The sequence below is a fragment of the Oreochromis aureus genome, linkage group 14 (assembly GCF_013358895.1).
Source record: "Oreochromis aureus strain Israel breed Guangdong linkage group 14, ZZ_aureus, whole genome shotgun sequence".
NCBI classification, from domain to species: Eukaryota; Metazoa; Chordata; class Actinopteri; order Cichliformes; family Cichlidae; genus Oreochromis; species Oreochromis aureus.
The window spans coordinates 24,236,392-24,253,626 of NC_052955.1; the positions used below are offsets into that span (position 1 = coordinate 24,236,392).

General features: G+C 39.9%; 2 protein-coding genes across 3 annotated transcripts; both read left to right on the forward strand.

Moving 5' to 3' along the window:
* The first annotated feature begins 3,563 nt into the window (after nucleotides 1-3,563).
* On the forward strand, nucleotides 3,564-9,225 carry LOC120443531. Its single transcript, XM_039622384.1, has 7 exons — nucleotides 3,564-3,722; nucleotides 4,041-4,087; nucleotides 4,931-4,971; nucleotides 5,315-5,398; nucleotides 6,131-6,225; nucleotides 7,237-7,360; nucleotides 8,762-9,225. Exons 1-7 carry the CDS (start codon nucleotides 3,564-3,566, stop codon nucleotides 9,223-9,225), a joined length of 1,014 nt encoding a protein of 337 aa, XP_039478318.1.
* Nucleotides 9,226-11,223: 1,998 nt separating this feature from the next.
* On the forward strand, nucleotides 11,224-16,589 carry samsn1a (SAM domain, SH3 domain and nuclear localisation signals 1a). Of its 2 annotated transcripts, none has more exons than XM_031758460.2 (8): nucleotides 11,224-11,395; nucleotides 12,194-12,274; nucleotides 12,573-12,701; nucleotides 13,217-13,334; nucleotides 13,452-13,609; nucleotides 13,723-13,935; nucleotides 14,078-14,222; nucleotides 15,813-16,589. In XM_031758460.2, the coding sequence occupies exons 1-8, from the start codon at nucleotides 11,342-11,344 to the stop codon at nucleotides 15,965-15,967; spliced, it is 1,053 nt and encodes a 350-aa protein (XP_031614320.1). In that variant the 5' UTR covers nucleotides 11,224-11,341; the 3' UTR covers nucleotides 15,968-16,589. The 2 variants fall into 2 exon arrangements, with proteins under 2 accessions (XP_031614320.1, XP_031614323.1); XM_031758463.2 differs by having other exon boundaries at nucleotides 11,227-11,395; nucleotides 13,458-13,609.
* Nucleotides 16,590-17,235: the final 646 nt, after the last annotated feature.

Genomic DNA, 17,235 nt, shown 5'->3' on the forward strand with positions numbered 1-17,235 from the left:
TTTACTTCACTACATTTATTACCTTCAAGTTCAACACAAGTTTAACACATACAAAGCACATGTATTTAAATGATCACCCCATAACTGTGAGAAATAAACTGCAACTGCAAAACTACTCCAACTGCTACATTAAAGCACAGCTTACATTTACTTAAAGCACATCTAGTTGCCATCACATGCATGACAGTATACCTAAGTAGTATTTCATGTAACTATGTAAACAATCTTTTTATAGGTCTGTGCAATCTGACTAGTATAAAGATGCAGGTGGTGAATCGGCTAGTGTAACCACTGTGTTCCTGCGTTGTGTCTGACAATGAAAGGTAAAAGAAACAAAGACCTCCAAGTCATTAACTTGCCCACTCCAGCTCCTCTCCCACAGGGGAATTGTAGAAAGAGATTGCATTTATTTTTACATTAAACAAAAAGTGTGAACTTACATGGAACATATTTGACATAAGATAAAAAAACACCAACACGAAATCCGACATACTTGACAATGAAAGGAAAAAGAGACAAAGACCTCCAAGTCATTAACTTGCCCACTCCAGCTCCTACGCAAACAGTAGGGAAGAGGGTTAGCTCAACCCACTACAACTTCCAAGCTAGCAAGAATTATCTAGTCATGCTAGCATAGACTGTGCCTATAACATATGTGGCACACACGTACAACACATTTACAGCATCTACCAAAGACAGGCACAATGATGACAATAATTGAACTAAAAATGATCAGAAACATCAGGGTGGCTAAATATACATTATATGTGTGTTGTACAGTGTTGGGAAAGAAATGACACCAACCTCTCCCACAGGCGAATTGTAGAAAAGGGGAGAGGCCAAAGGGGTATCCCGTATTTATAGAGTTACACCAAACAGAAGAAGAAGAATGAGAAGGGGCTCTAACTGATAATGAACATAACTACAGGCTTGGAGGTCCTAAAAGTCAGGTATAAAAGGAACAGTGTGGGGTCTAGAACACATTTTGTGTAATTATAAGAATATGTAATCTATGACCTGGTTAGTACATTTGGTTTCAATTTTGTATTGGTGCTAACTGATTACAGTGTTACAGCTGTAGATGCAAAACCTACATTAAATTCCCACTAATGTAGGGATGAACACATCTTACCACTTGAAGCAATAGATGATAATGACAGAAAGTAAACAAATTCCACTTGCGTCCACTTTACCTTGCGTCATGTGAGGGATTAATGCCTTACTTTTGTTATGTTTGCGTAATGACGATAAAAAGTCTTGAATCTTGAGACTGGACAGTCAGACTAAACTGCATTTTGTTTTTTTACCTCAGAATCACAGGATATGTTTATTTTTTAAAAATATATGTTTTAAAGATTACCCCAGCAGTTCCAGATGTTTATTCTTGTACTCTGTTAATCAGCTCAGTGTGCCCAGATTTAAACCATGACCTTTATGATCAGTCCAATCTATACAATGTGCACTGCTGGAGTAAAGTGGATATAAGAAAATCGCTTTTCCAATACAGCGCATGAAAATGCTGCTTATACATTCATATATTATTGATCTCATAAAATAATGTCATCTCTAGTCAATTGTTCTTAATGGAATGATTAATTTTACCTTTAACCAGTGATCCTCATAATTATTGATTAATATTTATGATAGTTAATATTATTGAGACAAAAGACATTTTAGTCTTAAGTCTTCATAAATTGCCTTTAATGAGGAAATTTACCTGTAAATTTTTGTTTTTGTAATTTCACTTTAGTTCGATTCAGAATAAATGAATAACATGGCTGCTCACTGCTTCCCTACTGGAAAAAAAGAAAAGAATCAAAACAAAGACAGAGTCTGCTGATCCACCAATAGTGGGCTTGTTGTCAAGAGTGAATCCTGCTTTAGCTGCTAGAGTAATGGTGGGCCATCTATTGGATTAGTGGAGGGATTTCACTGTGGTATTAATCTGAGAAGACAGCAGGCGACCGAGGCTGGCCTCAGACTGAGCTGTTGTGTCTTTCAGCCTCTGGCTTTCACTCGGCTCGCTGTTTGTCCTCCATCTGACGCACCAAAGCAAACTGAACCCGAGACCTCGCAGCCAACATGAACCTTTTCTGCTTTTCTCTGGTAAGATGCATGCATTTGTCTTCTTTACAAAACAGTCTGTGTGTGAGTCGCAGAGTAAAAGAGAAACTCGAGTTGCAAATCTGAGGTTAGCCACAAGTAATATACCGTGAAGATCAATAAATAACACACTATGCATACCTCCATGTGTGGGAAGCTACAGGGTGTCTATCTAGGTTTTTAATCGCAGTTTTCCTACAAATAAGCAAAACATGATGCTAAAGCGCGGCACTAATCTAATGAGAATGCTTGCTGCTACGTCTTCTCAGTAAATAGTCAGATCATTGATAACCTGCTGCAGAAAGTTTGATCATTAGACAACTCCTCCTGACACCAACCTTGTCTTCTTATCTTCCTTTGTCTTAAAACTTTAAGCTTTGTTTACCATAAAAGTTTTAGTTCTTTAATTACAGTATGAATTTTGAAGCCCTAGCTTATGTATTACTGTATAATTTCTTTATGCCTACAAGTGCTGTTAAAAGTGTTTATTAATGAAGCCACAAGAGTTAAGATAAGAAGCAGAAATACAGACGTGTGCACCATATACACATGGGTACCTCAGATGCTCCTGCAGCTGTCATGCTGCACGTGGGGATGTGACATGTGGGTTGGATACTTTAAACTTGTCTCTGCACAGATGTTGGGGATGTTTACAAATGATCAGACTGATTCATCATTGCCTAGAATCTCTAACGGATGTCGCACCTTTTACCCACTCTACTCAAATAACATGTACAGCAAGTTTTCGTGCAGCCCCGTTAACCCAGGGAAAAGAAAAGAGAAAAACCAAACACAAAAAAGCAGCAGCATCTCAAAATACACACTTGTTCCCTTGCAAATACGGGAACTTACACTTCATTTGGAAGCTTTTTGTTTAAACCATTTCGTGCTACATCTTACATTCTGAGTACTCTGTAAAGACCTGTTATTGGCCCGCAGTCATGGAAATCTAATGCGTGAGATGGAGGACTCCAGTTCTGTCTCAGACCACTAATTAAGAATTTTGTGGTTTGGTTTAACCAGGAATGGTTGAGTAAAGAAACAAGGTAAAATCAATACTCTGCGCCATCTTTTATCATGTACACCGATGAGACGTCACAGTACAGTCAAGATGAGCTAACGAGAGAAATTGGTTATGCATTCCTAGAAGGAATCCCAACAAGTCGAACAAAATTTAATCCACGCTGAAATCAGTTCTGAGGAAATTCAATCCTTTCCTCATCCATGGTTGACAAGCAAATTTAAAGGAGCTTTGGAGCAGCATTAGTGACATTTCCCTGCAGTCATATCAAATCCTCATAACTACAATATTCATATTTTGCATCTGATTACAGTGAAATGCAGATTTATGTGCTGGAAACATTGATGGAAACAGATGAATTTCATATCTGGCAACCAAACTGCAGCCCTCTAACAGCCGTGTGTCTTTTTGTCTGTCCACTGGGCATCAGGAGGGATCTATGGACAGCCTGTACGAGGTGGTGCAGAGCTCCAGCGACGGCCCACCACAGCCTGTCCCAAGCCGCTCCTCCAGCCGCTCCTGCAGCCGCTCCTGCAGCCCGGCAGTCTTGCTGGATGATGGCACAAAGTGGCGAGGCTCTGGAAGATCTATATCCATGGTGTGTGTCATCAAAATCTCATACATTGAAGCACGTTGTAGAGACTGTGAGTGGTGCAGGCTTGTGAACAATCATGACCAGATTGTATGGGGTCACGGCCCTGAGGAGCTGTGACATGTAACCAGATTGAACCTAAAAAAAATAAAGCTGATTATTAAATGATGAGCAGAGCCAGTTGACAGCTGCCTCTGAGGCGAGGCCAAATGTGCAATTTCAGTGAATCTCTACATGAATCAGCTGCAGGACTTTGTTGAATGTGGCGTAAAGTTGCTCATTTAGTACAAACTGTTAAGCCTCAAATGCTTTGTTTTCCTTCAGGAGATGCCTCAGACGCAGAGAGCCAACTCGAACAAGAAGAAAAGAAGGTGAGCTCAGAAGGAAATTACTCAAGAATGTTAAGATCGTCCTATATGCCCCACATTACATTGCTTTAAGCTCTAAGCTAAATCTGCTCTATCTCCATTCACATATTATGTATGTCGCTCCGCTTTGAACAGACAGGAAAATTGTATTAAAAACATCAAGTAATCCTGGAAGGAATTAAGGCTTCTGTTCGTCTACTGCGTGCTGTGGCCTTATTTTTCTTTCTTTTGTTGGTTGAGCGTGCAGAAAGCATAAAGCTGCCCTGCCAGTGACAGAGCTTTCCCATTGAGTAATAATATGGCTTGAAAGGCTCCCTGTTTATTTTCACTGTGGGTTAATACTGTAAATCCTTCCTGCAGCAGAGCAGAATAAATTGGAATGCTGCGCTTAAAGAAGAGGGATTGACAGTCCGTAAAAAACAATAGGAACCAAAAAAATCTATATATTGTTCAGATTTGTTGGCAGAGAACTGTATTTTGAGAAGAAGGACCCTTCACACTGTTGGGCCAGCAGAAGGCAGATTACAGCTTTGGGCTAGCTGGACTAAGCGGATTCAAGGTCAACACCTTTTACTCCCTTGGCCTTTCTTTGGACAACGTACAACTTTGTTGACGCTGTAAACGCATAGAAAGATTTAACACAGTGGACATCTGCACAGCATGAGTGTGCAGTCTTGTGGTCATGTTTTAAAGTTCATGTTTTGTGGTTTATGTGCTCTATAGTTGCTTTTTTGAAGTCCCAGGCTCCTTACTTTGTGTTGTGAAGAAAATAATAGTATCTAATTTGTTTTAAATAAAAATAATAACACAACATAATGAAATATTTCTTTGTTATTTTACTTTTAGAACACATGTATCCAAATCTGCATCAGATAATGAAACACTAGGTGAGTGTAACAATTTCATTTGGATCAGTCATTTGATTTATTTCTAAAATTCCACTTTTTGAGAAACTGAGTTTTTATTAGTGCTACAGTGTAACTTGTGCATAATGACTGTTTACAACATGTGATACAGCCCTGACTCCTTTTCACAAACCCTGAGGTAGACTGCGATGAAATAAATGTGTATTTTGGAAGCTTCTAACATTATTTATATTCAAATTCCAAGCAAGCTACCAAGCTTTATGTCCGTGTCTCATAATACTGATGATGATTTTACTCTCAGTGGCTTCCATTCACCCCAACTTTTCACTTTAAAAGCTCCAACGCTTGTCTCTCTCCACGGCAGATAACCCCGGCTGTAATACTGCAGTGTGGCAGCATGCCAGGAGCAGAGCAGATTTAGTTCACATCACCAACAATCACAATGAAGGTAAGCAGGAAATAAAGAGGCTAAGCTCATCTAAAGTTTATGCCAGCGCTCATCTGGAGTCCCAGCAGGACGCTCAAAGGCAGGGTTGGGATTTCGAACCCAATTCAGCATCAAAACGACACCCCAGACTATCGGCCGCTGTGATCTTAAATGGGCGGGACCATTGAAATTCGCTTTTCTGTTAGTATAAAGTAATTTAACTACGCATTTAATCTAAACCCTGAGATGTCTTAATATAAGAAGAAGATGTGCAATTTCAGCAAACTGTCTCAATTTGTCTACATGAAAAAGAAATGCTGATGCAGTAGATGGAAAAAGTGCTGTCAGCACAACGCTCTGTGCTTAGGTTTTAGGAAATTTATACAAATACAGAAACGGCTCTGGATGCTCATTGTCCAGACTGTTAATGGAAATATAGTATAGTAGATCATTCAATTGTTTACGTATTACTTAGTTACTTTGGTGTCGTATGAACAGCAGTGGAGGGAGGTCTCTATCAGCAGGACAAGCTGTAAAATGTATCAAAATTCCAAAGATGTCCAGTGGGCCGGATTGGAGTCATTTTAGGGCCTGATTCTGGTCCCCAGGGTTTATGTTTAACATTGGTCAGGACAATCTGCAATGATGTTGAAAACAACAACTGAGACAATGTTTAATTTGATTCTAAGAGTTGCTAATCAATGAAGCAAATTCCTTAAAAAGTCCTCAGGTGTACACATTGTGTTGTTGCAGAGATGCGAAAGACGAAACACAGGACAGAAACCAGAGGTGGGAAAGGAAGCCATCATTCTGGCACCAAGAAAAAGGAGAAACTGACCTCAAGCCAGGTTAGAAGAGTAGTTTCACTTTTACACTGTTTCACTCAAAACCCTTTCAGCAGACATGTTTCGGTCATGCAATGCACTCAGATCTTTGTGGGTACCACAGCGGTATCAGTTTGGTTTTAGATTTTGAGAACACTTTGCAACTTCATTTGGTTGGCTGGTTTTAATGCCTACTCAGAAGTTTATTGCTCCTAAAAGGCTGATAAATCTGTGCCAGCATCATGTTTGAGCACCTTCAACACACTATAGCAGAGCATTTAACAGTACCGAAACCACCACCTGATGTGACTTCCTGAGAGCTACCGCTGGCCCATATGGCACAATCTTTTAGCGCAAATGCTGATTGGGTTTTAATACAATGCAGATGGTTCAAAGAGGGGTGCACCTCTCTGTGTAATCTCTGGACCACATGGCAGAGAGGGATGTGAAAACAAGAGGAGGACTCTGTGTGCGTGTGTGTGTTTTTAGACAGGTTTAAAGGCCTCATGCCAGGTTTCTCAGTGGCCACTCTACCTATTGCCATCATAATTAAATGAAAACAAAGCATAGCTTGCCAAAACCGGTTCAGCAGCAGTTTTTCCTTCCTCAAAACACATTATTGTAACACTGACATTGTCACATGATCGCCAAGCATATATCTGCAAAGATTTATAATGTTTACAAATCTTTCAATCCTGTTATCCTTTGTTAATTGAATCTCATTACTATTAATGGTAATGGGATTTTCCTCACCCATTCAACGCTGCCTGTTTGTAGTAGTCCTACACAGCCCTCCCCTCTAACAGAGAGCAGGCACCCTCCCTATCTGTCTCCTTGCAGAAGTCAATGGACTGGCTGAAAGAATCCAAACTTAACCCCCTAAATTTTCCATTGCTCCCATCAAACCTGTAAAACACTCTCTGCCATGTCATAAGGTCCCACACAATGAATCAATGTGAAGGGGTGTGGGATATTAGAGATTCTGGAATGAAAGTGTTTAATGGTGAGTGTGTGTGCATTTGTTTACCTTTTCAGAGTGTCCATGCCAATGGAGTGGCAACAGAGTCCAAAGCTGCTGTCAGGAGAAACCCCAAAAACAACAAGAAAGCAGGCGGGAAAAGTGGGAAAGAAGGGACAAAGAAAACAAACAGCTCCAGAGGTAGGAGCTTACACCAACATTAACCATCATTTCAAACTCTTGGCTGCACCTTTATTCACAATGGTTATCTTTAGCTCGTTACGCAAACGTGTAAGCCACTATACTATATTTAATGGAAAAGAATTAATGTCTAGTAATCATCAATAATGTTGAAATGTATTCACGGTACAAATTACATGTCGGAAGGTTGGTGGTTCAGTTCATGGCTGCTTCGGTCTGCATGCTAAAGTATCCTTGAGCAAGGCAGGCTACTGAACCCCGAGCTGCTCAGGATGCATTCATTGCAGTGTGAGTGTGTGTGAATAGGTAAATGAGTCATGGTCTACCATGTAACATGCCCACTAAATACTTACTTTAACATTTAATATATTGTTTTATGCATTGACATCATAGCCGATAAGAGTGATATATTATGATGATGTGAAAACACCTAACACTTCGTGTATCTGTTAATTATAACCAAAGGTTTTTGTGGTTTTGTAGAACAGGTTTCAGTCTTGCTGCTGTTTTCATTCACAGGGAGTCAACTTTAACTGTTTAGTCAAAAGTCACTGATATTGCACAGGACATCCTTTAGTGTCGCGACTGTGACCTGTTGTAACAATAGTGACGTTGCTCCTGATGTTGCATTTTAAACCAAACCACAGTCTCTTCCTGAACCTAATTAAAACACTACTAAATAAAATTCAGTTTTCAGTATTTGCTCTAACCTACACCTACACCCCGCTGCCTTAAAACAAAGATCAGAAACATTACTTACAACTTTACAATAGTAAAAAAAAAAGAAAAGCTCTTCATAGGTGGGTTTTTTGGAGGGTTTGTAACTAATTTTGGTTATCCTTATTGATGATGTTTTCCCAGCAAGCTATCTATCTTGCCTTTGTCCTCCCTGACGTTTCTAGCATTTCTATGACTCAGTTATGACTAAGAAAGATTTTGGCTCAAAATAGCAGAACAGCTACAGTTATGTGGCAACTCCAGTTTATGTCCTTTAAAAAAAGTAATAAACTTTGAATTATACTTCTGCTTTTAAGAGTTGCAGCACCTTCAACCTACGTGTCTGCGGTGTCCTCACACCTCTCAGAGGGCCACAGCGGTTCAGAATGTGAGGGTTACAAAAGCCAGGGACATACTACGCATACTCTGACCAAACTGTTTGGCCATCTTCCTGTTTCCTCCTTCTCTCTTTTCGGTACTGCTTCGACATGTAAAGTGATCCTCACAATGAACTGTCTCATTTGACTAAGTCATTTCCAGTTCAGTTTAACTCTGATGATGGTTAAACGGCAAATCATTGCATCATCTGAAGTTAAATAAAGTTACAGCTGAGCCTGATCCCAGTTTGAGAATGGTGGAAATTATTGACTTTTCAGTCACTTTCCTTCTTGTCCTCTCTCTCAGTGTGCTCCCCACCTGGCATGATGAGCCCACAGATGGGACACCACTTTCCCGAAGTGCCGTACAGATCAGACAGGAGGCCCTACCCGGGTAAATTCTCCACCCTCCCCTCTCAGGAGAACGCAACCCCGGGGCGATGCCCCGACATGGCCAGCCTTCCCGGTGGAGCGACCCCCACCCACCACCAGCGCTGGAGTAACCCTGCTGACAGCAGTCTAGCCTGGGGGACCGTACAGCACACCTGCCGCAGGCCTCTCACAGAGTATCGCGTGTACTCCCATGACTTCATCACGGCACACGTGAAGGAGTGGGAAGGAAGACAGGAGCAGCGGCAGGCAGTGGTCCAGGATGGCAGCTTGAAGCAGGACTGTAAACCTGAGATTCCCCCAAGGGTGCCCCGATCTATCACTGATGTGGACCTGTCAGAACCAAATGTAAGTTTAATGCTGATGGCCACACAGTACTGAGACTGATTTTATACAAAGAGCAGTGAACTAAAAATGGCAACAGTTTTTCAAGGTACTCGGCAGATTGCTTGTCCGAGAGAACTTCCTCTGAGGGTTTCAGCTGCCTTCATCCCAGGCTGACTGGATGACGCTGAGTTAGGGTTTTGTGGTGGACATGTGATCTGCTGTAGGATTTGTTTGTCTTGTCACTCAAGATAGTTGTCTGTGGTTTGTCAAATGCAGTTGAATGCATTTAAGACCAATTAGGTGCCTTGCTGATGACATTTTGTGGTCTATGAGAATTAATTCTGGTCACTAGACCATACAGTGCTATTGACATGTCCCCAGCCTCCTCCCATACAGAACATTTTGCAATTTCTTTAAAAACGTCTCCTACAGATGCTAATATTGGTTGAACATTGAGATGTAGGTGTGGAAATTGATGACTTTTTGGATTTTCCTCATTGCGTAGCTCATTGCTAACACCACGCAATGGAGTGCACATTTGCCCGCACATGACATCTCTCAAAGCTTTAGACTCTAAGCGATACTCAGTGAGCACGTGTGGCGTGTGAGCCATGTGTTGCGCAAAAACAGTTGTCAAAGCCCAGGATGACTAGGGAGAAAACTGTCTGACGAAAACAACCATCCAGTGCAGAGATTACAAAATCCCCATGGATCCGTGGTGTCATTTGTTCTTAGAGTCAGAAAGTCATTTAACAGAGAATAAATCCCCAGAGGACTATAAACTAGAGATGGTGCAGGATGTTAATACTCTTTTTTGTCCTTTTACGAACTTCCCGTGAGATAGTGATAAGAAAAGAAAACAATCAAGTGATGTGGTTTTAATCTAATTTCCTCTGAATTTGCTTATTTCTCGTTTTGTCACTAGGGAAGTTAACATTAGCTCTGCAGAACTAACAGTGCACACAATATATGTCAGAAAAAAACAGTTTTGATCTACTTTTGGCATAAAACTGTATCTCAACAAAATATTTCAGTAAAGATAGGGTGGATTTTTTTTTAAATCAGACAGGAAACCCCTAAAGTAAGAAATTTAAAATCTTGATCCAGAACAAAAGGAGTTTGTTGTTGTTGATTGCAAGCAGCAGGATTAGACTGAGGTTTAGGTCTGCAGAATTCCCTTTTCTACAACCGACCGCAGTGTAAACACGGTGGCAAATCCCCAATGTGGCAACATGAGAGAGGCAAGGTGGAATCGTGTGGAGGCTAAAAACTCCCTCACCTTTTCTGATTCAGTGGAAACACTATGAGTGTGTGGGTGTGTTTGTAGATAATAGTTTTGTAACTTTTATCATTTGTCACCGATTAACAAAAAAAAAGTGGGGGGGGGACTTCATTTAGTGTAGCCAAAAAGAGATAAAATCAAAAAGCACTCAGTTCCACACTGAGACGAGAGGTCGACCGGAAGGTATTTCGACACGCCAAAGTTACCACTTTCAGCTGTTCCTCTGTCATAAATCCACACTTCCTCAAAAGCGTTCTGCCCCACATTAGGAAATGAACTCAGAAGAATAATTACTCCAGCATCATTTACCGCAACAGAGTTCCCCATTGCTGATAAAAGGGAAAATTTGAGGGATACTGAAAGAAGAATTGAATTGAAGAGGTTTTGTCTTCTTTTTATTCCTGAACTACATAAAATAGCTTTCACTGTGACGCTTTTAGCCTCATTGGATAATTGAGCAACCTGAGTGGCTACATGTATGTGATTGTGGCACACTTAGGTACAGTTACAGACTAACGCGGTGTGGCTCACCATCAGCGCCTAAAAGACGAGTAGCAGATATAAGACAGGTGTTTGAAAAAGCAAATGCCACATTTATAAAACTGAAGTGCTGCTATTCCTGGAAGTGGTTCTAGTTGTTTCGCTGAGACGGCCACAAAATGCACACATAAGCATTCGTATTTTTCCCCTTTCAGAGACGCAGTGAAAAAAACAGTGTGAATTGCCTCACATCCTGTGCGTTCTAAGGAAGTGGGCCAGCCAGTCCATCAGACAAACAATCTGTGTGTCAGTTAACACTTCTCTGTAGAGGAGTACAGCAGAGACAAGAGCAAAGGACTAAGATCTGACTAACACCTTGAAAAAAAACAGAAAAGAAGAAGGTAGAAAATGTTACAGAGGGCCGCATCTAATGTGTCAGACAAAGCAAGGAGCAAACCAAAGGTAGGTGAAAATAATTTGTGATCAAAGCTTCAGGGTCCAAATTTCACTTGTGACATCGACGCCGTTACAAATTTGTAGAAGATGAGGCTCAATCTAACATCGCCAACTGCATGAGTGTGCAGACTTTTTATTTAAACAGGGAAAAACTGAATTACCGCAACTACAGTCTGCTGGAAGCGGAGCGATGTTTTTGGAGAATATGTCACAGTTCATTTTCTAAATGGCGAAGAAAGCCTTTAAAATAAAACCTTGATTTCTGCCAGTGTATTTTCAGTCAGAGAGTGCACTCAGAGCTGCATTAAATCAGTCTGCACAGGGCTGTCTAGGAGTATGGAGCTCATATTTAACCAGGATTTCTAGGGATTATTCATTTATATGATTATTTTTGGTGCTGTGCTGGGGAGATGATGGAGGCTCGGGAGAGATTAGGCTGACTATTAGTTTTATGAAAACCTGAGGGGGGAAACGGAAAGAATTAAAATTGAGCCCGAGCAGCAAGGACTTGTCGTGTCACCAGTGCTCTGAGGGCAAACTGGTTTTATCAACGTACTTGTGTATTTGTTTAGGTTTAAAACACAAGCTCTCATTTAGTGTGTACTTGACTTAAAATTGTAGATTTTAAAGGAAGTTTTTTTTTCTTTTCTTGTTGGTTTTTCATCTTGTCCTAGATGTTTTAAGACTGTTAAATGAAAAACTGATTATATTTGGCCTGTGAAATCTCGGGTCACAGCACGATTGTGCTATTCAGACATTGTTTAGCTGTCTTTGTGTGACATCTCCTTTTAATCTTCCCCACAGCGCTCCACAAGCTTTGGCAAATTTGAGGGTCTCAGACATCACTCATCACAGGCCAAACCGAAGGAAAACGGAACCGCTATGGTTTGTAGATGTGCTTGTTTTTCACTTTTGTAACCCTGATGTCAGCAAAATTTACTTCAATAGCAATAATAGTGTAACTGATGCATGAGAGTGCCATACTTAATGCAGGTTTCGGACTGGAAGTGATGCATTTTGCTGGATTTTTTGAGAACAGAAAAACATATTGTCAATACTAAATATAATTGTAGAATTGTAGAAAAGAAAAGGAGTTGGTGTTTTGTTTTTGGTTTCGGTTTTTTTAGGTTTTATTCCTTAGTATCCCCGTTCAGTTTGTACTAACTCGTTTTTCTTCACACAGGTCACAGAAGAATGTGAGAGTTCAGACCCAAACAACTCAGCTGGACTCAGGAAGAAGATGAAGGAGATTTCACTGACCATGCGCAGAAAAATGGGCAAAAAACATGCCAAGTCTTTATCCGAGGAGACGGTGAGTCACTGAATCACTCACACACACTTTTACATAGATTAGCCGAGCACTCTGATGAAGTTTTTGACCGTTCACGTACACACATTAATGCTTTAGTTCTCCAGCGCTGTTTTATTCTAAAGAATTTGTGCGCAAGTGATCAAAAAGTCCCTCGGCGTGCAACAAATTCGAGGCCATGGACATCACTTACTGCAAACCTGCCCTGTTTTATCGCTTTCATCTCCCCTGAAACCACATCCTCAAACTGTGACGCGGTTGTTGGCAATATTTAGATGACTGTTTGCTGTCATCTGCATGTCTTCCTGCAGTTTCTGTGTTTTTCTCAAACAGCGATTGACAGATAAGATGTTTTGATTAGCTTTGGAAATTTCATAGCCTACACCTCCACCTCCACTTTTACATGGAGTCGTTCGATTAGTCTGCCTAATTGTGCACACTCCATCCATGTTTATCTGTTTATGTAACATTGCTGTCATTTAAAACCGTGGGCCTTGTTGTTTTTTGGTTTCCTTCAGGGCGATGACACGGACAAAGAGCCAGATGCAGAGACAGAAAGCAGCCCCCCAGCTGAGAAAAACTCCACACAGACAAGCAACTCCTTGGAGAGTCTTTACAGTGGCCAGAGCTCCTCCAGTAAGTATCTGCTCATAATGTACACCCAGACATAGTGTATAAATGTGTGGTTTTAGCCAGTAATGCTCTTAGATGAGCAGAAGTGTGTAATGCTCCTGTGCTGTGTTGTGTTTGTGGGTTCAGGCGGTGTGACCAGTGAGTCCAATGGCTCTGGTCAGAGAGACAGTCTGAGGCTGGAGGAGGACGGCTCGTATCACGGACAGTTCTGTGGCCGAGCTCGAGTCCACACAGATTTTGTTCCCAGTCCATATGACACGGACTCCCTCAAACTCAAGGTAACTCTCCATGTCCATGCTGTACATGGACATGGCTGTACTTAGACAGGGAAACATCTGCAGTAACAATGAAGCAGTCTCAACAGTCTTTTAATAGATTTGTTTTTCCCAAGGTTGGTGACATCATCAACATCATCAGTAAGCCTCCAATGGGCATCTGGACAGGCATGCTCAACAACAAAGTGGGCAACTTCAAGTTCATCTATGTCGACGTTTTGGTGGAGAAAGAGGAAGAGGAGGAGACTCCCAAAATCAGACAACAGAAGCTGTGCAAAAGACCTCGACCTAAAACACTGCTGGAGTTACTGGAACGCTTGAATCTGGAGGTGAAGACCAGATCTGCTCACCTGGGATCTTTTGTCTTAGTTTAGGGGATGAATCACAAAGTTTTCAAAGACTTAGTCATGACAGCAAAACCTCTAAAGATTTGTGCTTTAGTTTTACAGTCGGCGATTGCTCTTGTTTCAGGAATATGCTTCTGCACTGATGCTAAACGGCTATGAAACAGTGGAGTCCCTGATGCACCTGCAGGAGAAACATCTTATAGAGCTGAACGTCAAAGACCCAGAGCACAGACAGAAGCTACTCACTGCTGCTGAATACCACTACACAGGTCAGAGACACACCGAGCAATCACTGTGACTGGTTCTAATGCTAACAAGTAACAATATGCAGCACTTAGTGATGAGGAATTACTGCTTCATAAGAGTTCACTCCTGAAAAATAAACATTGTGAAAAATAAAAATAAAGATCCTCTCATGAAGGGTTCAGAAGTGGCCTGCACAGACTGGCTCACAGCAGAGATACAGGAGTCAGCAAATGAGACTAACAATATTTGCTAGCAGGCTAAATCGGTGTTAGGCAAAGCCTGAAAGTAACACCACACTGAAAGTAAAGCAGCTGTAAATACAATACAGTCTTCACAGAGACTGTATATTAGAGAAGCTAATAGCTACCTCACTTATTGTCAATCACAATTTTAATTAATAGCACATTTTATTATACACAAACTAAATGCTTTTAACATAATAGAAAAATACACAAAAACCTAAACCTTTGTTCCCAGTCATTTCTCCAGTAATCAAATATTAACATACCTAAAGTCTTTTAGGCAGCACGTGGAGCTGCTTTGTTTGATCGTGGTTAAAACATGGTAGAATTTACTCATTAGCCAATCAGAAGTGAGCATTCAGCAAAGCTTTGTACCAACAGTAATTTATCTCTAGTTACAAAGAGCTTTAATGACTTTAGTGACATATAAACAGTAAGATAAGGTAAAGATTGTAATAAATAAAAACTCTCTTTTTGAAATTAAGAAAAAATGTAAATATTTACTATAAATATAAAATGAATGGAAGTGTAATTATGTCAATTTATTTCTGTGGGACAATAAAAAAGGTTCACTCTGTAAATATGGAGGGAAAAAACAGGTAAAAGCTGAGACATTTGTGCCGTAGAGAATAGAAATACATCGTGCTCACTGTGAGAGACGTATTGGTGACTTCCTGTTACTCAGATAGAAAGTGCTTAACATGACAGAAGGTGTTCCTGTAATCTGAAGTCTGGAAGCAGTCTGACTGATTATCAGAAATCCCTGCATGAATGAAAGCAAAACTTTCCAAAACAATCCAACATAAAAACGGAAAAACATCCACCGGCCTTTTTAGTGGCTTCGTTCATGTTTTACTTTGTGTAATTTAAGCAGATGTGCACAAAGTCAAAGTAAATGTCAGTGTAATTTCTTTTTTAGCTCAGCTTGGTTGACAGTGAAACTAAACAGATGGCAGCTGCTGCAGCGTGACCCTGCCAAGCCCACATTAGACACCAGTAATTTAATCAAGCTGAGCTAGATTAGTCGGATTAGCGGCTTCTGTTGGTGAGTTAAAAAACAATGAGAAAGATCGGTGGAATATTTTTACAGTTTACAGGAAAAAAAAATTAGGTGACATATTTTCTTCTAGAGTTTCCTGGTTCAAACTTGTATTTATTTGGGTCATGTGACAGCTCACAGGCACCAGCACATGCTCTGGTCTGACACCAATAAGCAACATTTGCGATAATGTGTCACTATCGTCGCAATAAATCAATTTAAAATCAAACCGTGTCACCCTTCCGCATCTAATTATGGCTTCAATTCTGCAAAGCAGTACAGATTTGAATATTATGACATTTGATTGAATTCAGTTTGGTTTGTGGCTGCAGGTGATGATGTCAGGGATGCGGAGGAGCACAAATCCTCCCACAGTCTGCAGGAGGAAGACAGCGACTGTCCCAGAGACTCGGGCTGCTTCATCCCGTCAGAGTGTTCAGACAGCAAGGAGTACACAGAGCCCGTCACAGACGCCGTGGAGTCCTAAAGCGCATGTTTGTCATTTGTATACTTTGATCAAAGTTTAAAAGTTGCACATTTTCTTAAGACTTTGATGAAAATGGTTTTAAAAAATTCATTCCATAACTTTCTCAAAATGTCACAATTGTATCCCTTGTTCCTTGTTCAAGCTTTTCTAATGTGGAAGCTTTGACATGTACAAAGAAGAGACAATATTCTAAACTTCATATTATCCTTTTGTCACTTTATCACTATGATAGGTATAGGAATTGAATTTTGGCGGCAAGTTGCCGAAGAGGTGAAATTTTGTCACATTAATGTCATTTGTATTTATTGCATTCTAAATCTCGAATTGTTTTTGCATGTAAAGCTTTTATTTATCACAGCTGCATCATTTTGACCTTTCTCGTTACGTCTGATCTCTGTTTAACTTCCGGTCTACTTTCCTTTCCTCTGATTTGAAAGCTGTTTGTATATTCAGATCTTGTCTATAATGCATACTCTACAGGTTGACAAGTATACTTTTTCTGAAAGTGCATTTGAATGAGATTGTGTGTAAGAGAGCTTGTGTGTGAGCGCTCCTGTGAAAAGGAGCATTCATTTATTTTCAAAACTTTTTGTAAATAAATTTTTTTAAAAATACAGTTAAATATTTGGTTTGTGTGTATTTAAAGACTCATTTAGTTTGCCTAAGAGTACAGTCTCTGATAGCGCCAAGTCCACAAGTACATCTGTACACATGGATTGCACCTATACATGAATTTAGCTTCATTAAATTAACGTCTACTTTTAAGATAAGATAAGATAAGATAAGATAAGATAACCTTTGTTAGTCCCACACATGGGAAATTTGTTTTGTCACAGCAGGAAGTGGACAGTGCAAAAGTTATATAGCAAAATTAGAATACAATAAGAATAAAATACTGTACACAACTGTACAGAATAGAATAAAATAAAATACTATATACAGTAGAATAAATAGAATAAAATATACAATAGGATAAAAATAGAATGCAAATGCTTTATAGAACTGAGTAAAAATACAACTATGTCAGAAAAAGAATATTGCACTTAGTATTATTGCACATGTGTGGATGTGTGTGTTTGATCAGTTGAAGTCTTTGTTGTCTTACTACTACTAATAATAATATTTAGTTAATAATCAATTTATTATTATTTTACTTTTATTTATTCATTTTTGTATTCATTAAATAATTAATTTAATTAGTAATTTATTTAAAAAAAAAAAAAAAGTTTCGCCTTCCCATGATTGGTTAACCTCGTGCATACGTTACA

Excerpts from the sequence above, each read along its gene's own strand:
- LOC120443531 (XM_039622384.1), top strand. The coding sequence starts at position 3,564 with ATGGACAGCCTGTACGAGGTGGTGCAGAGCTCCAGCGACGGCCCACCA. Across the intron at positions 4,972-5,314 it reads ATCAGATAATGAAACACTAG|ATAACCCCGGCTGTAATACT; the intron begins GTGAGTGTAACA and ends TCTCCACGGCAG. Across the intron at positions 6,226-7,236 it reads AGAAACTGACCTCAAGCCAG|AGTGTCCATGCCAATGGAGT; the intron begins GTTAGAAGAGTA and ends TTACCTTTTCAG.
- samsn1a (XM_031758460.2), top strand. The coding sequence starts at position 11,342 with ATGTTACAGAGGGCCGCATCTAATGTGTCAGACAAAGCAAGGAGCAAA. Across the intron at positions 13,610-13,722 it reads CGGACTCCCTCAAACTCAAG|GTTGGTGACATCATCAACAT; the intron begins GTAACTCTCCAT and ends GTTTTTCCCAAG. Across the intron at positions 14,223-15,812 it reads TGCTGAATACCACTACACAG|GTGATGATGTCAGGGATGCG; the intron begins GTCAGAGACACA and ends TTGTGGCTGCAG.